The sequence below is a fragment of the Gouania willdenowi genome, chromosome 19 (genome assembly GCF_900634775.1).
Source record: "Gouania willdenowi chromosome 19, fGouWil2.1, whole genome shotgun sequence".
Taxonomy (NCBI): Eukaryota; Metazoa; Chordata; class Actinopteri; order Blenniiformes; family Gobiesocidae; genus Gouania; species Gouania willdenowi.
The window spans coordinates 12,616,118-12,638,747 of record NC_041062.1 but is presented as its reverse complement, the minus strand read 5'-3'; the positions used below and the strand labels follow the sequence as shown (position 1 = coordinate 12,638,747).

At 39.2% G+C, this 22,630-nt stretch overlaps 1 protein-coding gene across 2 annotated transcripts; it reads left to right on the top strand.

Annotated features, from left to right (window-relative positions):
* Window positions 1–45: 45 nt before the first annotated feature.
* On the top strand, window positions 46–22,419 carry wdr90 (WD repeat domain 90). 2 transcript variants are annotated; one of them, XM_028475988.1, is made up of 43 exons: window positions 46–658; window positions 752–843; window positions 1,445–1,621; window positions 2,466–2,604; window positions 2,701–2,871; window positions 3,040–3,166; window positions 4,739–4,803; window positions 5,026–5,141; window positions 6,706–6,936; window positions 7,072–7,110; window positions 7,405–7,473; window positions 7,586–7,696; window positions 7,810–7,955; window positions 8,048–8,105; window positions 8,361–8,479; window positions 10,009–10,170; window positions 10,272–10,402; window positions 11,901–12,017; window positions 12,232–12,467; window positions 12,780–12,916; window positions 13,029–13,159; window positions 13,493–13,623; window positions 13,787–13,948; window positions 14,087–14,215; window positions 14,321–14,454; window positions 14,537–14,577; window positions 14,651–14,767; window positions 14,926–15,066; window positions 15,388–15,479; window positions 15,560–15,662; window positions 15,809–15,930; window positions 16,444–16,600; window positions 16,696–16,886; window positions 16,954–17,122; window positions 17,239–17,362; window positions 17,576–17,747; window positions 19,237–19,359; window positions 19,473–19,641; window positions 20,154–20,284; window positions 20,365–20,508; window positions 21,339–21,455; window positions 21,812–21,896; window positions 21,982–22,419. In XM_028475988.1, the coding sequence occupies exons 1-43, from the start codon at window positions 646–648 to the stop codon at window positions 22,137–22,139; spliced, it is 5,499 nt and encodes a 1,832-aa protein (XP_028331789.1). In that variant the 5' UTR covers window positions 46–645; the 3' UTR covers window positions 22,140–22,419. The 2 variants fall into 2 exon arrangements, with proteins under 2 accessions (XP_028331789.1, XP_028331790.1); XM_028475989.1 differs by having other exon boundaries at window positions 47–658; window positions 15,388–15,470.
* Window positions 22,420–22,630: the final 211 nt, after the last annotated feature.

Here is a 22,630-nt window from a genome sequence, read left to right as displayed (position 1 = left end):
TAAATACTTATATGTATTTTATGAACAGTAGAATTTAAAAAAGAGTTGCAGTGTATTTTCCATTAAACTTTATTTTGGAAATGTGGTGCTTTGCGAGATGATTCTGAGTCTGATGTCTTGTTTTAAACTTCATCCCCCATAACTCCCCGCTCCAAAATAACGTTGTGACGTTGCACTTGACCAGCGAGCATTGCCAGATTGGATGAGTTTCTAGCGTTTAAAATCATAGCATTTAATTTGCATTGTAACTGGGAATATCTCAATCAGAACCTGTTTTAGGATGACAAGGAAACTGTACCTCTAGGTCCTATATATTGACTCAGTGACCAGCTAAGTCTAAAAAATATTCAGAGATTTGCAGGTTGCAAAACGGGAAAGTTGCAGCTAAACCTGGCAACTAGGCTATCACGGCAGCGGCGGCTGTAGCGGGAAGAACGTCACTGCTGCTGGGAAACAGCTGAAGCTACACTAGTTCATTTTTAAAACCCGGCGCTCAAACTTTGAGGCTAAAATGTTGTGAAACAGTTTTATTGTTGTTTATACTTCAGAGGAACGTTTTTGTTTCTTTTATTTCACCACTTGTTCACTAACCCAGACTGAAGCGTTTGACAAGTGGATGTTTTTCAGGCCGGGACACAACTTTCCATGGCTTCCAAAGGTAAAACAAACGTGACAAAATCCCCTGGTTTGTTATGATTATTATGGATAAAGGACATCATTTACTTTATCATTCCCTGTCTCTGTTGTTTAGGCTGGCAGCATCCTTACGTTAATATATTCAAACATGTCAAAGTGGAGGAGTGGAAGAAGACTGCAAAGGAAGGGGATGTGTCTACATACACGGTAACGGTTCACAAAGACACGGCTGCACAATTAATCGAATTTTAATCGTGATCACGATTTTGGTTGCCACAATTAAAATAGCCTGATCGTCCGCATTATTTACATTCAGTACACGGGCTCCACACTCTGTAATAGTGTATTTATTTAGTTAACCTTTGGTTATAATTCAATTTTAATGCTTCATTTTGCTCTGTAAACTGTACACATATTGTTTGTTTAAATGTAGTGCAGTAAACACACTGATTTTTCCTTAAGATGATGATAATTTTGATTATAATTGTGATTACAATGTTGATCAAAAATAATTGTGATTATCATTTTGGCCATAAGCCCTATTGAGTAACACTAATAAACCTGATATTAAGCTGTTACAGGTAGTTTTTGGATGATCCATTCCATTCCATAGGGCTTTCTCATATGATTCTTTTCTATAATCAATTGTATAATGGGGAGGGGGAAAATAATAAGAATTTCAATCAGTTTCTGTCCACATTTTCCACAAACATGACTTGGATATAATCTTGTTTTCACTGTTGAATGATGATGAGTTTTAGTATATTAAATTTTGATCATGTCTTCACTTTCTGTAAATACACCCCAGGACAAGACCCTGAAGTGTCCAGTGTTTCGGATCTCTGGTCCTCTTCCTGCCAACAGCTTCATCCACATTCCCAAAAAAAGTAACCAGTCCCTCGGACTCACCGGACGGTTCTTCTACCTACTCTTCAGACCCACCCCTGGCAAATATTTTGTTGTCCATCTAGATGTTGCTACAGAGGTATTATTCATCCACATAACAAGTCAATCAACAAGTTTGTGTATTGCTGTCTTAGAAGTCATAATTTAGAGAACTTGTGTCAAACTTAAGGCCCGAGGTGCCAAATTTGTCCCTTTGAAATATCCAATTCAGCATATTGAAAACATGAATCATTGTGTAAATGAAACAGCAATGTTTTCAGGTGCTCACAGTTTTCCCAGACATTTTAAATGTTAAACTGTTGAAAAAAAAAAACCTGAAACTTTGTACAGTCTCTTAATTTTCCTTGAATTATTACATACAATTTTACTGAAATAAATAGAATTTGGTCACAAATCTAGGAAATTTAAATTAAAGATCTTGTTGGGACTGATATCTATCACTTATTACTTGGATATTGTCGATGTCTTGTATATTTTGTCTTTTCTGTATACGCACAAATGCAAACTATGCCACAATAATGTTGGAATTATTCGTTTATCTGCATAAAATCTGTGTCCCACTTGAGATCAAACTGCTCCATACTTGGCCCCTGAACTTAAATGAGTGTGACACCCCTGATTTAGAGTTTTTCCAAATTACTTTGGCCTTCTTTTTGTTGTTCAGTTCATACAAAGTGCAAATTACTATCGTTATGTTCTCCCGAAAATGCATTCAAGTTGAGATTTCCCTTTATTCCTTTCTTATCGTTAGTGGATTTCTTCTTTAGTTCTGGTATGGCTTATTACATAAAACCAATTAGGGTTTTTTCCTAATGTTTTAGCTTGTTGGAAAATGTTGTATTGCAATTTTCTAAAGATTAAATCAAACAATTATTTTAACTGTTGTTTTTAAAATATTTTCCTTCCTGTGCTGTGTTATTTAGGAGGGCCAGGTGGTCCGCATCTCCTTCTCCAACATGTTCAAAGTGTTCAAGTCCACACCGACATGGCTTCAGTTCCCTTTCCTCTGTGGTGCTGCCAAGGATTCAGTTTATGACAACACCTCTAAATCAGCACGACACGGTAGAACGATCCATCAGTGATGTGCTTTGTTGTATAAAACTAATTGTCTAAGAGCATTTCTGCAGCTGGACTCGTCTGTATTGTATTTTATTCCAGGTTTAGTAGGTTCTGCCCCCTCCTCTGTGCGTTGGACCTGTTTGATGCTGGATCTGCAGTATATGCTTTCTGTTTATGCCAACCGCTGCCATAGTCATCTGAAAAGCATCCGACTTTGCGCGAACATGTCAGTGAAAAACATGTTTACTAGTGACCTGCTGCTGAATCCAGGTGAGACGCAAGAATTAAAAGATAAAACATGGATTCTTTAGCTACCAACTCACTGTGTTCTGTTATAGTGAAGGCATTCAGACATGTAATTACATAGTTTTTCAGATTTGAATTATTCAAAATAGTTCCAAATCATAAATTCTGCGTCTGCTTTTTCTCTTTACTCAGGAGTTTCCTTTCATGAAGCAAAACTGATGGGAATGTCCTCTTCTCAAGGAACTGGTCCCATACCCAGAGAAATGTCTTTCCCAGTGCCCAAAGGAAGCTCCTGGCATGACTTTTATGATCACATCAGGTACAATCTCACCAGATATGATGTGGAATGAGTTTAAATGACATTATTAGTAATGGTGCTCTGTCTCCTAGCCTGTACTATAGACTGTAAAAAGGAGAAAGTGTCTAGTATTTGTACGGTTGCCGTTCAGACAACCCCTGGTGCTTTTGGTACGGTTAACGAAGTACACGTACGTAGCTTCTTAGGGTTAGGTTGTAACCCAATATTGCAACAATTTTTAGGGTTAGGGTTAGGTTTAGTGTAAGGTTTAGTCTGAGCAAGTGACCTAAACTTGCCAAATAGTGGCGCTGCGTACGGATAGAATGTCGGTATAATGATAAGGCAATCGTACGGATAGCCACTGCCTAAAAAGAATGGACGACACTCGCTCACGGGAAGTAATGTTTTTTGTTTTTTTGAGCTCCCCCTGCTGACTGGCTGCAGTATTTCATTAGCCCCGCCTCCTCAATGACAACAGATGGGTTGTTGGTCAAACTGTAAAGTTAAAATACTCGTTACATAATTTTTTTCCAAACCTAAACTCTGCTGTGTTCATTAGTTATTATCACCCTACATTTTTCTGTGAAGTTTGTTTTAAATAAGATATTTGAGGTTGAAAAACGGGATTTGACGTCATATGACGATGATTGACAGCCTCGGATCTTGCGTAGCTCTCTTTGTGAACAGTACTGACCTCTATGATCTGATCATCTGAACAAGACGTTGGTAGAATTTCCAATGGGAAAGATACTTAAGTCTGTGGCGTAGCTGGGCTGCGTAACTCATCAGGGCAGTAGGCTGAATGGGCGGGGCTTGTTACCAGGGCTCCTCCCGCCGGACCCTACTGCGCAGGCTCCAAATGATGTCAAATTTGATGTGCACACCCACTGGCCTATACTCATTACCAATGATATGAAAAAATAGGTTTCATAGTTCATTATGGAGCATTATTTTTAATGGAAGCATTGTATACCAAATATAAATATGAAGCGCTGAGAAAGCGTTTGTACATGCACGGCTTGGTTACTGACAGTGTCTCATTCAACAAGTTAGTTGCTTGCTGTCTCATAGCAAAATAAAAGTCTTATAAATAACTAAACTAAATTCTAAATTGCATCAGACCATATTGTATTATTATATATTAGAAATTGTATTTACAAACAAATCTGATCAAATTTCCAATAGCCTTCCTATGCACTTACACTGTTCAGTCATTTGTTTATTTTTAAAAATCTAACGTTACATGCGAGGCCCCCAGTTATCAATTATTTATTAATATGTATGTTTACTTGGTACTTATTGTATACTGTCCCTTTTCTTTTGTCTGTTCTGTTTGCATGAATTGCCAAGTTAATTATATTTCTTTCTTTATTGGATTGTTCTGGTGATAATGCAGTTAATCAATAAAGATAAAAGGGCCTGCTTGAATTAATTGAACTTGAAAGACAGTATCAAGTGCATAAAAAATAGTGATGTACAGTATTTATATTGAAATGTATGGATTTGCTTAACAAAAACATTTTTTCCCTCTGGTACTATTTATAATCTGTTTGAACATGTGGATTGAGTTCTTTTTTGTTCCTTTTCTCATAGATTTCCATCAGAAGGAACAAAGTTGCCCTTTGACTCTATTCAAAAATACATTCCACAGCAAGAAGGTAGTAATGATCATATTTTTCTCTCCTGTTAATTCTGATCTTGGTCCAAAATAGAAACACATTGTGCACTGTTTTCTGGCTGAACATGTTTTGTAAATGCCATTAATTTGACTAATCTCATCAAACTGCAGCTTCATTTGAACTTAAAGTAAACTGTGAATGTTAATTTGTGATTGACTTCCAACAAAGAATAATTAGCTTTTTTGGGTTTATTTTCTGTAGACATTTCCGGTATAACTCAACAGAGACTTGTTGAAGACGACCCCCCCATCGTGACTCTTAGCAAAGCAGTCCAAGATCGGGTTTCTCTCATCAAGCAGGTCACCACACCTGAACAGGTGAAAGGTCACATTCCACCTCATGCAGCGATGGACAATATTGTAGTTTTTCCGCTGATGAATTTATGATATTTTGCATTAATGGTTACTATACACCAGGGGTCACCAACGCGGTGCCCGCGGGCACCAGGTCGCCCGTAAGGACCAGATGAGTCGCCCGCTGGCCTGTTCTAAAAATAGCTCAAATAGCAGCACTTACCAGTGAGCTTTTATATATATAGATTTATTTATTTAGCTATTCTTGTTTAAATCACACTTACATGTAACTTAGAAATGACAATACATATATATAAACACTTAAAATGTAAAGTGTTTTTTGTGTTTAATACATACTTGCCAACCCTCCTGATTTCTGCCCGACATTGTCCGGGCGGACCATCCTTCACTGAGCGTCGTTTCCAGCCGGACAATAATAACGATTACACCGCATTCTTATGCGGTGTAATTATATTATTGTAATAATAATATTGTTGTAATAATAATAACGATTACACCGCATAAGAAGAGGTGTAATCGTTATTATTGTCCGGCCGGAAACGACGCTCAGTGAAGGATGGTCCGCCCGGACAATGTCAGTGAGGAAATCGGGAGAAAATCAAATCCAACCATGTGTAGGGAAGTGTTTATGTTATGGTTATAGCCGTTGTTGTATAGGCTATGTTTAATTTTCCTTTTGTTGATTATTTTTATTTCATAACAGGCACGCGCGTGCGTGTTATGATGATGAGCAGAGTTAATTCTGATTGCAAATTTTGATTTAGTTTTAGTCATAGTCTTTTGACTAAAATGTAACTTAGTTTTTGTCCAAATGTAGTCATCAGGACTTAGTTATAGTTTAGTTTTAGTCGACTACATCAGTGCTTCCCAACCAGGGGTACGTGTATCCCTTGGGGTACTTGAACACATTGATGAATCTATTTCCAACATGCTGAGTCATTTTTAAGCATATTTCAGACACTGTACATGCTCATCCAACATCTTTTTCACCCGTTGACAATAAACGGCATTAATGGAATAAACAATATCGTGGCTTTATTATCCTACTAAATTGTTTAAAAATTGTAGTCGATGAAAATGACAAATCTTTAGATGAGAAAATAAACACTGGTTATTTTATGAAACATTGTTGTCATTTTGTGTGTTTTTGGAGTCGTTCTGTGCGTTTTTGTTGTATTGCATATTTTTGTGATTTTTGTCTTATTTGTGAAGTGATATGTGTATTTTGCTGTAATTATGTCTTGTTTTTAGGAGTATTTTTGTGTATATTTTGAGCTATACTGTGCATTTACTTTGGGTGTCGTAAAGGGCCCCACGTCATAGCCGGATGCAAAAAACAAATCCTGAAAAGGCCAAAGCTGTAAAACTGATATGAAAATACACAATACTCCTTTAGTCTTCAGTGAATTATGTGTTTCAGATGCAGCCATAAAATACATTTTCAATAACTAATTGTATTTGTGTGTGTCATGAAACGTTTTGTATGTACTTTTTTTCTTTAATACATGACATCCCTCATCTGCTTTGTAGATATTCTTAAAGTAAACTTCATTTTTTTTTTTTTTAGCTTCCCCAGGAACGCAGACCCATAGTTGCAAACATCCCAGAGCTTGGTGTCGTGACAGCGCAACAGAACAATTGTATTCATCATTCAGATGATGAACAGGAGTCCCTGAGCTCTATGTCACAGCAGCTCACGTGCACGCCCCCGTGTGAGGATGACGGTGCAGGAGTTCATGTGTATGTGCATCATCATAAGAGTATTGAGGATAAACCTGCTGAAAAAAATGTGGAAGAGGTGATTCAATACATTTTTTCATGTTATGTTTTATGGCTTTTTGTGATTGATCTTCATTATATTGGACTTTTTCTTGAAAAATGTAAGAAAAATCAATCTTTTCACATCAAGTTTTTGTGTGATCCTGTCCTTCAGCCTGGGTCTTATCCATCATCCAAGTCCTTGAAACGGCAGGTAAGAACATGGGCGTAAAAGAGCGTTTATCCTTCATTATGTAGCTTTTTTATGTATCATAACTTGTCAATAACATGATTTCAACAGGAGTTGGATTGGCTACAATTTCTTAATCGGTGCATAGTAAAAATATTCCCTTCATAAATCACTCCCGCCTGTTCTTGTCTAATGTTGTGGATTTGTCATTTAAATCTGACTTATTTTCCACATGGTTAAAGGGCAATGTATTGATATATACAAAAAATGAACTAAATATGAAACTTGTGCTACTTTTTCTTCTGCTCTCCTCTTCAGAAACTGCTCCCAGACCCAATTCTCAGGCTCAAGGGAATCATTGGCTTTGGAGGAGGCACCAGTAAATGTGTATGCTCAAAGTGAAGTGATTCTCATGCTTATGCTAAGCTATACTAGTGTCTGATAATGACTGATGAATACTATTATGGGGTAACGGCAGCTGTAACTTCTTGCTCTGCAGGCCCTGTGGACCAAAGCAGGTGATGCAGTGGTTTATCCATGTCATGCTATCATTGTCTCAATGAAGATCAACACGAACGAGCAGAGATTCTTCATTGGTCACAGTGACAAGGTGGCAGAAGATGACACACATTTCATGACAAATTAATTTGGTATTTTTTATACCAAATTAAAATAATATGTTGTTGAATGATTTTTATTAGAGAAAATGTTTTGTTTTTTTAGGTTTCAGCCTTGGCCTTTAATGGAACCACAACACTGCTGGCCTCAGCACAGACTGGGAACCACAGTATGGTGCGTGTTTGGGACTACCACAAAGGAACCTGTCTTGCTTTGTTCACAGGTCATATTCACTCTTTATTTTGTCTCAGGTAACCCGATATATTCATTCATTAACCACTCCACATGTTTGGTAGAAATACCTAATTCCCATTTAATGATTTTGATATTCATCTCTCTGAAGCCTTTCAAGTAGTGGTAGTATTCTCTGTGGAGTGGGTAAAGACCGCCACAATAAAACGGTAAGCTCCACCAGTCCTCCCACATTGTCTTGTTTCTTTATCCTATTCATGAAAGCAATTACCATGAACTCACTGACAAACCCACAGTATTAAATTGAGATGACAAAAATGCTAAGTGTGTCCTTGTGAATACATAAAGTGATTCATTCCTGTAATTATAATTATTGGTTGCTCCTCTGCTTTGACCTGCCTTTTTATCAGAGATAAAGCTGCTGCTGATGGTTTTGCGTGTCTTCCCAATGCCTCCTTTCACAGATGGTGCTGGTGTGGAACACCTCAGGCCTTTTTAAAGGTGGGGATGTGACCGTTTTGGCCAAAGCTCACACGGACGTAGACATTCACACAATGAAGATTGCCTTTTTTGACGATACCAGGTGATTGGTTTTATTTAGATAATTTGTAAATAATATTTGAGGGATTTTTGTCTCTGTCAAAGCTGATGTTAATATGCACTCATTTCAGTGTTCATGTTTGGTGTCTTAATCAAAGTGTCCAGTCACTTTTGGGACTTTTTCTGTTTAAATACTTTTATGTTCTGGAAAATAATCAGTTGTCTTCATATTTCCTTTTTCTTTAAAGGTCCTATATGATGCAAATCAACTTTTTGAGCTTTTAACCTTGTTACAATGTTAATTCCTTATCAAAAACACCCCCAAAGGCTTCCTTCCTGCATCTCTGAGCAATCCTCACTAATCCTGCTCTCTGAGCAACTGCTCTGCCCTCTTCTGAAAAACGAGCGGTTCCTCCGCCTAAAACTCTTGTGATGTCAAGAGAGTCTGAACCGCCCCCTCCAGGAAGTGCCTGCTGCCGGTGCCGTGCCTCCACAGTGAACATACACTGTAGTGTATGCACTATTTGTTCATGCTGAGGTGTACTCCGCTGTTGTGGTTTCCAGCGCATCTTGTGGTTTGGCGCATTGGCGCAGTGACATGTGTTCAGGCACTTCTGTGTAACCTGCCATTCTAGTGAAAAAGGAATATATTTTATACTTTATTGTCATATATGTAAAGCTACATACACAAAATTTAACCCCTCCCTGAGGAGCAGTGGGCACTATTCCTGTAGTTAGAAGAGCAGAGGCGGAGAAGAAAGTGAATTAGCTTAACACTCCGGTTTGAAGATTGAAACAGCTGATTGCTGCTGCTGGATAAACACACACCCTGAAGCGCTGAGACGGACTCACAATAACAATAGCCTCTTAAATATCCGTGTGTTTTACTGTAATGCACAGTTTTTTTTGGCTGAAAACATTAACAACTGTGTGGATAGCAAAAGAAAATCGCTTTGGTGATCACTGATCTCAATCAGAGCAAGGCATGCAGGCAAGTCAGCCTCTATAGACACGCCCACTCATGAATATGCATAAGCAGGAACCAAACAGCCCGTTGCTCAGGAAGTCTCTTGGAAAAACTTTGGAAAAAAGGCAAGTTTGGGAAAATAAACCTCAAATACTATGTTTTTGGGGTTCTTAGAACAAATGGAGATGGGTGAAAAATTCATGATATGGGACCTTTAAAAATGGTTTATTGTTTCGATTTCATTCACTGTTGCTGGAATGATGATGGATTTTTTTTCTCTTCATACATACTAATGCCTTTCTTTCTAAATGGGTTCTAATGGACCTGAATCATTGACCACGTGTGTTTAATGGTTGTCAATAATAGTGCAGCCGCTAGCTTTCTAAGGGTGCACGCAGCAGGGGCCCTCAGGGTAGTATTTTAGTCACATTACTTAATGTTGTGTTGTGTTGCACACAGGTGGGCGTAGATGGAACTAAGTCTTTGTAAAGATCTTCTATCTGTTGCTGTACTGGCTTTGCCTTTTCAAGAAAGAATGTGACTGTGAGATGGTGATACTGAATAGAAAAATGAATAAGTTATTTCTTGTGATGTGCTGAATTCAGGATTGTGTCTTGCGGTCGTGACAACATTCGTCTGTGGCGAGTCCGAAATGGGACGCTGCGATCCTGTCCCGTCAATCTGGGTGAATACCATTCAATGGACTTCAGTGATGTGGCCTTTGAGGAGGGCCTTTCTCCAGACCTGTATGTTGATGATCGGACCCTGTGAGTTAGCAAGCGCTTCCCTGAGGCCTTCTTGATTCACTTAGTCCTGACTCCGGACATAAATACCTATCGAAATTCTATCAACGACTGTTTCCTTGTAGGTTCGCCAGCAGCCGGAGTGGCCATATCTTTGAGATCGACTACAGCAGAGTAGTTATTAAAAACGTGAGGCGGTTGCTTCCTGCACAGCAACAGCATGCTGACCGCAGGGAGAAATTGACTTTCAACACTGGTGGGTGTGACTCACACATAGTAATTTATTGACACCTTAGCGAGAGAACACTAGTGTAGAATCCCTTTAATCATGCCATGTAGGGCTGCTCGATTATAGAAAAAATAATAATCACAATTATTTTAGTCATATTTGAAATCATAATTAGTCAAATGATTATTTGTCAACCAAAAAGTTATTTATTTTTTGTGCAAAACAATGTAAAATATATTCTTTAAGCACACTGTACATAAAATCCTTCAAACACTATAATCAAGTATGATCACTTTTGCACAAAACAGAGCAATTCCTGCATGTGATGTGTCTTTGCTCTAGGTCTTCATCATCAAACCCAAAGTGTTCCCATATAAGAGAATTTGACTTGCCCTGCCTTGCTTGTTTACCAAGCGTTTTTGCTGCATTTCTCCTGCTATGTTTCAATACTGCTAGTGTTAGCCTGCAGGCTAGCTTTACTTTAACTTTAGGAGGGGCTGTGCGGAGGAGCTTGCATGCGCATGCACCAAACAACTTAAAGTTAGTATTAATAATTGTTTTTTGCTTGTGTGTACCAAGCTTTATTCTTTGTAGATCCTATATCGAGGAAATTTCAGAATCAGAATCAGAAATGTTTTTAATGGCCATGTACAGTTTAAAGGACAGTACAAGGAATTTGTCTTGGTAGTTGGTGCACAAAACAAACAACAACAAAAAACAAAGAACAACCCAGCAACAATAATAATAATATTAATAATGATAAATATAAAGGATGAGGGATAAATAAAGGATATATAGAGAATAAAGAATAAATAGGATAAATATAAATATATATATATATATACAGTGCAGCAGATAATGTCATCATGGAGGTAGTGATCGGGTGGGGGGTGGGGGGGGGGTGTTCATGTGGATGGTGGCAGAGGGAAAGAAGCTGTTTTTGTATCTGGAGGTTCTGGTCTTGATGGACTGAAACCTTCTTCCAGAAGGGAGAGATTGAAACAGTTTATGACCGGGGTGGGAGGGGTCGGCCACAATCTTTCCTGCACGCCTCAAAATCCTGGAGGCGTACAGGTCCTGGAGGGAGGGCAGATTGCAGCCGATGACCTTCTCTGCAGAGTGGATGATACGCTGCAGTCTGGCCTTGTCCTTGGCCGTAGCTGCAGCGTACCAGATGGTGATGGAGGAGCAGAGGATGGACTGGATGATGGAGCTGTAGAAGTTCACCATCATCTTTGTTGGCAGACTGAACTTCTTCAGCTGCCGCAGGAAGTACATCCTCTGCTGAGCTTTTTTGATAAGGAGCTGATGTAGAGTTTCCCAGGGTGAGGGGGGTGAATAAAATTTGATTTATTTAGCAAATAAAACATGTATGATTGTAGGAAAAAAGTGTTATATATATATATATATATAGTTAGAGTTTTTCCTGGATTGTTTTTTAATTGTTGAGTGTAATAATCAAAATCATAATTGAATCTACAGTGGTGTGTGTTAAAAACATTTTTTTCTTGTGTCCTACCCAAAGGTCCAGGCATTTCTATCAACTGCATCAGCATCTCCTCGTCGTTCTGTGCCACAGGATCTGAAGATGGCTTCCTGCGGCTGTGGCCTCTTGATTTTTCTTCTGTCTTCCTGGAGGCTGGTAAGTGCAGCCGTGCCTGACCCTGATGCAACATTTGTCTTGTGTAAAGCACAAAGACGCCAACAGTCAGTTATGCTTTATGCATTAGTTGATGTAGATTTTAAATCACAAATGTCATTATTACAGTAGGGAGTGTTTGTCTGTTTTCTTCTCTGAGGTGTTTCATGCAAATATACTGAAAATGTTGGCTTTGTTTGTTTGTTTTTAATTGCAGAGCACGAGGGCCCTGTCAGTGTGGTGTCTGTGTCGTTTGACAGCATGCAGGTGCTGTCAGCCACCTCTACAGGTAACCTTGGCTTCCTAGATGTGGGCAGCCAGGGTTACAACACACTGATGAGGTCGCACACAGACACGGTGCTTAGCTTCAGTGTAGATAAAACTCGCCGCCATCTTTCCACCGCCTCCTCTGATGGTACAATTTGTATTTGGGATATGGATTCTTTGCATCAGGTCAGTCAGTGCCACATTTGAAGAAAACCTGTTTTTTTCTTCTTTTTTTTTTTCAAATATTTGATAAATGCATTTGCACATGTTAAAATAAAATTAAACTACAAAGAAAAATAGTTTGGATGATTTTGAAACATTTTAGATTGTTCTTGTAAACATAAATTTGAGTTCATTTCAGAACCTGCATTAAAGTTGGTCGTTAAACTACATTTATTAGATGAACACTGTTTGTTTTCATTTATTTATTTATTTTTTATTATCCTGGCGCTACACATTTCTCCACATATTCCTGACACCTGCCTGTCTCTTCTCTAGTTGTATGATTTTGCATCTGAAGACACTCCCTCATCTGTGGCCTTCCATCCCAGTCAGCAGATTTTCTCTTGTGGTTTTAGTTCTGGAATCATCCGCATCTTTGACATTTCCAGTGCCAAACTGCTGGCTGAGCTGAGGTAAGCATCTCAAAGCTGAGTAGGTCTGTATGTGACACAGAAACCAGGAATTCTTTGGTCACTACTGAAAGAGGGTGAGCAGTGCATGGTTTTTCTTTTTCTTTTTTCACAGGCAGCTTCGAGGTGAAGTTGTGGGTCTCGCGTTCTCTCCAGATGGAGAGTTCATGTACAGCGCAGACTCCCAGGGTTCTTTGCTACTCCATAACTCATCTGAGGACAATTACAATGTAATCAGGGTACTTGGTAAGTAGTGGACATACAGTACCTTGAAGATTCTAAAGGATTGTTCTGAACCCCACAAACATTATTCCACTTTTATTAAGCGTTTCGTTTAATTTCATTTAATGATTTATTTTATTAAGATTTTTTTAACTATGCCTTTCCTTTGCTTATATTTGACGTTTCTGTATAAAAGCTCCCTTATACACAACACTAACTTTGCTAAGATTTAAACCCATTATTGGTATGAGATTTTTTTTAATTATTATAGCTGACTAGTTTTATTCTCCATGTTCCAATTTCATGTGAGGCAGCTGTTAACGAATTGTTTCAATTTGTTTTTACCCATTTCACCAGGTAATGCAGTGGCCCGAGGAAGCGAGCATGCTCCAGATGCTATTACAGTTAGCAGTGACAGCCGGTGTCTGGCTTTTGTTGGTCCCTCGCAGTACATTGTGACCATCTGTGATGCCAGATCTTTGAACGAGGTATTCTGGTGGATATTTAGGGAAAATAATAATGATATTTTATATATTCTGTATATAATTATAACAGTTTCTAATACCATTATGTCTGTAATAATTTAATTTATGACTGCATCATGTCCTCATCAAATTAATCTCTACATCTGATCACGTTATATCTGTGTAGTTGCTGCGTGTAGATGTCAGTATATTGGACCTTCAGAGCACCCAGCTGGACTCGGCTCTTAAGGTCTGCTTTGCTCCTGCCTCTACTGAACACTTGCTTGTTGCCACATCCGCTAACAAGATTATCTGGGTTAGCACCAAGACAGGCCGTCTAATTAGAGAGGTAATGCTGCCGACTGTATTGACTCATCATGGTGTCTTCAATAATGTGACTTAGAAAATGTTTGTGTGGTCTACCAAAGTAATTTCAACAGTTTGGAAGCATTCTTAACATTTTTAATTCTGTGATTTTTGCCGTCAGGTGTCAAATGTGCACAAGCTGCATTGTTCATGTCTGGCTGTCAGTGAGGACAGTCGATTCTTGCTTACAGCCGGAAATAACACGCTCAAAGTGTGGGACTATAGCATGCAGCTTCATGTGAACTCACAGGTTGTATGAAAATATTCACCAGTATTTTTGAAAACATAGTTTTTTTTTATTTATAAATGTGTTCAAGCATCCCATTTAATTTTTTTTCATCTTTTTCTTCCCCAGATGTTTATAGGACACAGTCAAACCATCCGTCAGGTGCGCTTCCTGCCTGAACAATCAGGTGTAGTTACAGTGGGCGATGCCATCTTTCTGTGGGACTTTTTGGGCAACCCAGCCGACTTAGTGACTGGCACTTTGTAAGAACCGAACTCTAACTAAATAAGCATGTCACACCTGGGACATTATGCACGTTTGGCAAATAACTGTCTTCTCCCGTAGTTCACAACTGAGAGGAAGCCTCCTGTCACCTCCTAAAGATGGTAATTTTAGTCCTCTAAAATTCTGCTTTTTGTGCTGAATTCATTGAATACACACCTGTAACGTTTCAAACAGACAGTCACACAAAGGTAGTTCAGCTGTGCGATTGGATGCCTCGACAGACGGCGCCACTCCCAAACTCGTCCCCGCCACAGCTGCTCAGCAAAGCTATTGATCAGGTTACCCAGGGAGGTACAGCATCTGTGTTGGGTTTGATTTATCATGTTATGTCACATTTTTACCTTTTCATATCCTTAACAATTCAAGTTGTTTAGCTGTTAATGATGGTCATTTTAAATGCAGTTATTTATTTTCACTTACACTGTTGGTTTTTTGTCTGGTTCTCTCAGCTTTAGGTTCTTCTGTCAAAACAGTTTCGTCCCCAAACCCAAATCCAGGTTCATCTTGTGAGCCCAGAGCTCCAGTTTCCTTCCTCAAAGTGACAGATCTGCTCGATATATCACCTTTAAAATCCAATCCTGTGGACTCTGGTAACAACTCAGCAGCTATCTGTGACTTTTGTTTGAAAAATATAGATTTTAGGATTTGGTTAAAAACTTAAAAAATTTTAAAAAAAACTTGAAGAAAAAAAAAAAACTATTTTAATTTGAAGGGTTTCCCAAAAAGATTTAATGTAAATGTATTAAGAAATTTGATCATTTTAAACAAATATCATTTAAAGTAATTGACCTTTTCATCTTTTTTTCTTTCATATAATCACCATAATAATCACTGTGACAGGATGAATAGCTGAATCCCTTTTTAAGACAAACATGGTTACTAGTCAATGGTGAATTGTGCTTGTGTTTCAGTTGGATTCAAGCAAAAGAATCCGGTACGTCCAGATTGTTACCGGCACTTCATCCCTCATTTTAAAACCTCCTCCTTTGACCAGGTACAAGTGGTAAGACATTATTTCAGCAATAAATCACTGAACATGAGGGTTGAGTTTGAAGCCCTGCCTGTTTTTGTTCTCCGCTTCAGACGGCCGCGCCTACACAAGCACACGAAGAAGGCCTGAAGCTGAAAGCTGTGATTGGCTACAATGGAAATGGGCGTGGCAACATGGTGTGGAGTCCTGATCAAGGTTCGAACTAATCCAGGTACTTCGGTGGTACATTAAAGATCATCCGGAGTATATGTTATTGCAGTTTACTTTTTAATAAAGTTATGATCTTATTGTATTATATCATCTTATACATGTGAGTATTTAAAACACTGTGTCTGCTGCAGGTTTGTTTGCTTATACCTGTGGCTGTGTGATCGTGGTGGAGTACCTCCACTCAGGGAGTCAGAAACACCTACTGGGTCACAGGGAGGAGATATCCTGTTTGGCTCTTACAAATGATGCTAAGGTGCGTTCTTCAGTCTTTTCATTAATACATGACAAACAAATCTTAAGTAGTAGAATTTAAAAAAACAACTTGTTCTAAAATCAGGAGCTGTCATCTTTACCAAACTAATGTGCACATTTTGTAATGTGTTGAGAACACACAAGGTGCAAATTATCGGTAACACTTTACTTGAAGTTTTATACATAAGGCTGATATTACGATGTCATTATTATGACAGGACACCTGTCGTTAGCATGAATAAGGTGTGATGAAGGCTGTCATTAAGTGTCATTTGTTACCCTAACCCCACTAGAACCCTCCACCTAACACAAAAAATGCCAACATAGCTCCAAAGGTGTCATAATTTAGCAAACAACACTTAATGACACATTCATCACACCTTATTCATGTATAAAACTTCAAGTAAAGTGTTACCAAAATTGTCTTTAGATTTGAAGGTAAAGGTAACAGAATGTGCTTTGGATACAGTATTGTACATTATTGGCTTCAGAAGTGTTTTTATCCTGTGTTTAGACTATGGCATCAGCAGCAGGCAGCGCTAACGATACCACAAACATCATCTGCCTTTGGGACATCCCGACTGGAACTTGTTGCTACACTATCCCGTACCACAAGGGGGCAGTGCAGAGTCTGTCCTTTTCTCGAGATGACCGTTTCCTCCTCTCAGTCGGTCAGTCATTTGAATTCAAATTAGATTTTCTTTTTTTTCCTGTGTCCTGTTTTTTAATGCTGGCTCCCAAAATGACTCAAGCCTTTCCTGTGTAGGAGATTTCTTAGACCCCGATGTTGCCCTATGGAGCAGAAAGAACATGCAGCTGTTGTGGAGTGAGCGCATGTCGGGACCGATTCACGACTCTGCCTTTAGTCCTTCAGCGGCGAGCCAAATGGCCTGCGTGGGCAGCCAGGGGCTTTATTTCTGCTGGATTCACACGCAGGGCAGTGATGTAGACCTTAAGGTAAACCACTTAGAACTTTAGCCCATAATTTACTCTACCTTAATTATTTTGTTTTTTGTTGCTTTAGGTCCAGAGGGTGGACACACCAGCAGATGTTGGTAAAGTAGAGCTGACATCCCTGAGCTACCACATGGACAACTTTCTGTTCACCGGCACTAATCGAGGGCATGTTTGTGCCTGGGACACCAACCAACAACAATGTCTGATGACGTGGGAGGCTGACAGCGGAGAGATCGGTACAGACAGACACTTGATATTCTATCCACTTTAGTTCACAGACCTTTCTGCTGATGGGATATTTATTCAGAGCTTCCATAGGTGGTAACTGGACTTAAGGGGTTTCTTTGTATAGGAGCGCTGCTGTGCAAAGGGAATCGTCTTTTGACTGGCAGCAACTCCCGCTGGTTGAGACTGTGGGAGGTCGAAGCTGTGCAGTGCATGAGGCCCAAAGAAAATGTCAGCAAAATAGATGACAGGTCTGTAGCTCATTCTAATGATTTCTCTTCCTCCTGACCATATCCCATAATCTGCTGTTGATTTATTCTCACCCTGGTATTGCTTTTATGGAACTGACACTATTCCCATGGAAATACATTCGCTATAGAATTTAAACGCATTCTAAACATTCCCAAAGTGTACATTATGCTTTATCAACTTTATAATTTTGGGTTTCTTGCTGTCTCCATAAGTTTGACGACGGTGCTGATGGAGCACGAGATAATGCTCGATGGGACGATAGTGAGTGCAGCGTTTGATAACACAATGGACATGGGAATTGTCGGCACCACTGCAGGAACACTCTGGTACATCAACTGGTGGGACAACAGCAGTATCAGACTGGTCAGCGGGCACAAGACAGAGGTACGGATACGAGATTTGGAGAAATTTATTAAATTTGCTTATTTTTATTTATTTATTTATTTAGGTGGGACAGTGTGTATTAATGTATAGCCGAAGTTGTAAATACACCGGATTTAGCTAAACGCTAATTGCTATTCGTAGTCCCATGGTGTAGTGGGTAGAAGCAGACACAACAATATGACAATACACAGTGACGGTATTGTGAAAAATACAAACACAGCAGACATAATCAGACAATACATGATGCAAATACAATCATCATATTTCATTGCTTCTATTTCAGTGAAATGGTCTGTAGTGTTTTTGACTCAAACGTAGTTTTTCCTTTTTTGTTTTTTTGGCTTCATTTGTTTCTGTGTAGCCGATTGCGGTAAAGCAAAAAGGCCAAAGAATAAACAACGTGTTGGATTGTGTGAATATTATTTGGTTGGAAAAAGCACCGATATTCAACTTAAATCGTAGCAGCTCATGTGTGAGAAAGAAGGCCTAGTGAGCTGTATGATTCCACCTGGACTCAGTGGGAGATAGATAGGCACTGATTGTCACTTTGGCGGCAATCTTTGAAAGCTCTAAAGTGCTGTAATTTTCCCTTGAGTGTTTTTTTCATGATGATATATCTGCTGCACATCCACTGTAGGCCACTTGAAGGTCAGGGTGAGTTCCAAAGGCAGGCAATCTTATGACAAGGGTTCAGTAGCTTGTAACTCTTCAATCAAAGAGCAATTTTGCTGTACTTTTGGTGTTTCAGCCTCCCATCTCCTTTTCCACATGTCACTATCGTTTTAGGAGAATTCCATGATTATACGGCATCCACTGATCGGTACAAATGCTAGAATGTGAAAAGCTGCTATTTCTAATAGATTAATGATCTTAAAGGAAGCTCAGCAGCAGGAAGTGATATTTTATTAAATAAAATGATTAAAGACAGCAGTTCCTGCATTTTTTTGCTTTGGGTTGGGTTTTCTAAGTCTTAATTTATTACTTATTGATTGATTGATTGATTGATTTTTAAGTATTTTTTTTATTTCAGTTTAAATGTAAAACTGGTATTGTTTTGATTGGCATTAAAAACACTTCTGTATGGACTAATAACAATGATAATAATGGCTTGGATTTCTATAGCGCTTTTTTCAAGGAGACTCAGAAACAGAAACCATTATTCATTCACATCAGTCACTCACACAGTCAAACCGGTGGTAGTGAGCTACAATGTAGCCACAGCTGCCCTGGAGCAGACTGACAGAAGCGTGGCTGCCATTTCGCGCCTACGGCCCCTCTGACCACCACCAACATTCATGCACAATTCATACCCATTCATACGAGGCAATGTGGGGAAAGGGCCTTGTCCAAGGACACAACGACTAGCATTAGTTCCAACAAACACCAGGTATTGAAATGGCAAAGCTGGAGCAGTTTCAGAGTAATAGATTTCAGATTTCTCATCTGAAGAACAGTTTTTAAAGGTCAAAAGCACTTCTCCTCTGCTCAGGTCAATGACGTGGTGTTCAGCTCTGATGAGAGCCACTTTGCAACGTGCAGCGAGGACGGCAGCGTGCGCGTGTGGTCAACCATCAGCTATGAGCTGGTGGTCCAGTTCCAGGTGCTCACCCAGGTATAGAAGAACACAGCTAAAGTTAGCATTTAAATGAATTTGTCAGTTTTTATTTCAACCTTCCACCGGCGACCGTTGCGTGCACGTCATATCTGTGTGTTTCTGTGTGTCAGGCCTGTGCGTGTGTGTGCTGGAGCCCCTGCTCCAATAAAGACGATGCACGTGTGGCTGCAGGATACAGTGACGGCACCCTGAGGATCTTCAGTCTCGCCTCAACTGAGATGGAGATGAAGCTGCAGCCACATCACACATCAGTCTCTTCCATCCAGTACTCGTCTACTGGTGAGAGTATAACAGGGCTCTCAAACTCATTTTAGTTCAGGGGCCAAATACGGAGCAGTTTAATCTCAAGTGGGCCACAGATTTTTTGTGGGAAAACAATTAATTTCAACATTATTGTGGCTTATAGTTTACAGTTCTACGTATACATAAAATACTAAATATGTAAGAAACTGACAATATCCAAGCATTAAGTGATAAATATCAGTTCCAACAGGATCTTTACTTTAAATTTCTTGGATTTGTGACCAATTTCTATTTAATTAAGGATTTTGTAAGAATTTTGAATGTTTTTTCAACAGCCGGGACTGGGAAAACTGGGCCCCTGCAAATTTTTAATTTCTCCTGAGGGCCGAGTTGCATGCTCCGAAGGGCCGAATTTGGCCCCCAGGCCTTGAGTTTGACACACATGCTCTATAACAACTCTCTCAGACCTGAAACACAACAGGTCTATTGAAAGAATGAAGCCATCATTCACCTGGTTGGAGTAAGAGACTGTTTCTGGCTGCCGACAGGTCACGTGATCCTTTCAGCTGGGAATAATGGACTGGTGGCCGTCAGCAGCCCAGTGAACGGAGCAACGCTGCGTGTATTCAGTGACCACAAAAGAGCAACAGTGACTACAATCCAGTGTGTGAATGAAGAGGTCAGAGGAAAGTGAAGCGATGACGTCTTTTCTTTGTGTTCCGTCACCTTTAGTTCTTTATCTCCCCCTGTGATCTGCAGTGTAAAAACTTTGGAGTCGAAGGAAACGAAATGTGGTTGGCTGCTGGTTCTGACAGGCGCGTCAGTGTGTGGGCGGCGGATTGGCTGAAAGAAAAGTGTGATCTGCTCGACTGGCTGACATTTCCCGCCCCACCCCACTCTGTGGTACTGCCTATGCTTTATGCCATTTAAGAACATTTATGAAAGATTTCTCAGAAGGAAAAAAGAAACAGATTTTTATCACTTGAGTTAACAGACAAACCAATTACTATTAATTACGTATTAGCAATTAATTGAAATAGTAAAAGAGCAATGTCCGTTATTAAGAAAAAAAATATTTTCATCAAACTTTTTACATTTTACAACAAAGTAGGTGGAGTTAGTGATATATATAGTAATATAAGTTCTACATTTTGTTATCAGTGACCGTTCACATCATTTGGGACAGTGACTGAACCAAGTGTTATTCATATATTTTGCAACTTGGAACACAGATGTGTGTTCTACAAACAAACTTAAGGAGAGAGAAAGATTTATGATCTAGCTCACATGTGTCAAACTCAAGGCACGGGGACCAAATCCGGCACTTTAGAGCTTCAAATTTGGCCCTCTCAAGAAAGTAAAAAGTAAAACATGAAACATTAAATCTAAATTGCCATTTAATTCAGTTGTAGGTATCTCATCCCCTCCAAATACAAAAATTAAATTAAAATTCACAATATTTGCTCTCTCTTACAGAAATCTTTCAAATTTTCCTGAAATTATTACACGAAATTTCCCAAATCAGGTAAATTTAAGTGAATATCCTGCAGGGACTGATATACTTGCATACTGTATTAAGTAATTTATATCTCATTTATACATGGAAGCACAAACCAGGGCACAAAACTGTGGCCCACCTTAGCTGAAGCTGGTCTGTTTTGCCCCTGAACTAAAATGAGTTTCACACCCCTGATCGAGCTAATCTGATTGTTTTGCATCTAATTGTTTTAAAGGATGACAGCCTCCCACCCAGCTTAGCTGCTTTCTGCCCCAGCGACCACAGTCTGGTGATCTACACAGGCTACGCAGCGGAGAAAGAGCTGTCCTTTTACAGCCTGGTGAAAAAACAGGTTTGCGTCGCCCTTCTGCCTTCCTGTTCCCACACTGTTATGATTGTGATTGCACTCACGATCACGCACATCTGCAAATATGTCTCCACTTTGATTTTCACTGTCCCCCAACCCCATTATCCAGACTCACATTGAAATGAGCTGAAATCTTTTCCAGCTGATATTATGTCCACACCAGGGCACACGTATGATAAAATTATGGAGCTCAAGGTACCAATCGCACACATTTATGCCTGGGTGGGTGATTTTGACAACCGTATCAACTTATCATATCAGTGTGGGAGGAAGTTCAAAGGCAAAGCCTGAGAACACATGAAAGCAGAGCAGGCTGACATTAAACATCTCATTCTTCACAGATAATTAAAAAGATTGCCCTGCCTCACTGGGCCACATGCATGAGCCTGTCCTCAAAGAGTCAACTCATAGCCATAGGTTCCAGAGGTATGTTTTTTTTTTTATCATAAAAAAAGAAATAAAGGTGTTTATCAAAGTTACTCTGAGGTTCTGATTGCATTTTTCTCACCAGAATGCGTGCTGAAGCTGATCAAAATAAACAGCGGCAGGTTTCAAGACTTTTTGCAGCACAGTGACTCACTCCAGACGTGTTGCTTCTCTCCATCGGGAGCTGCTCTTTTCTCTGTGGCTTTTAATGAGATCCTGCTGTGGGAGGTGAACGGCCTCTGACTGTCTCTATCTGAGAGGATGTTGTTGTGCTTTTTTTTTTAACTTGTTCCTAAGCATCAGAGTAATCTTATTTTCCATTAGTTTTTGAATTACCTTTTCTTAAAGAAAAAGAACAGGTTAGGATGTGTTCAGAAACATTTGGTGTAATCCGTTTTTTCTGATTGAGTGTATGAAATGTGCTGTTTCACATGTATAGTAATGATTTTATAGATATTTTCTTAAGTCATCCTCGGACTGTAAATATTTCATCCAGTTTTTTGCGAGTAAAGAATGAACCAAACGTGTTGCATTTGCATTTTTTTCCCCTTCCTTTTTCCTAGAAATCCCATTAATTTGTGGAGAAAAACTGTGCCTTTTATTCTTTAAAAAATATTTTATTGATTCACAAAAGAAGTTTTAATTTTTTTTAAACACCATAAACCCTTTACATTGACAAAAACAGTGAAAAAATGTTTACTTTAAGATATGCCATCATTTCATAAAAATCTATC

Coding starts and splice junctions, on each gene's coding strand:
- wdr90 (XM_028475988.1), top strand. Junction 5,142..6,705: donor AGGTCACCACACCTGAACAG/GTGAAAGGTCAC, acceptor TTTTTTTTTTAG/CTTCCCCAGGAACGCAGACC. Junction 13,160..13,492: donor CAATGTAATCAGGGTACTTG/GTAAGTAGTGGA, acceptor CCATTTCACCAG/GTAATGCAGTGGCCCGAGGA.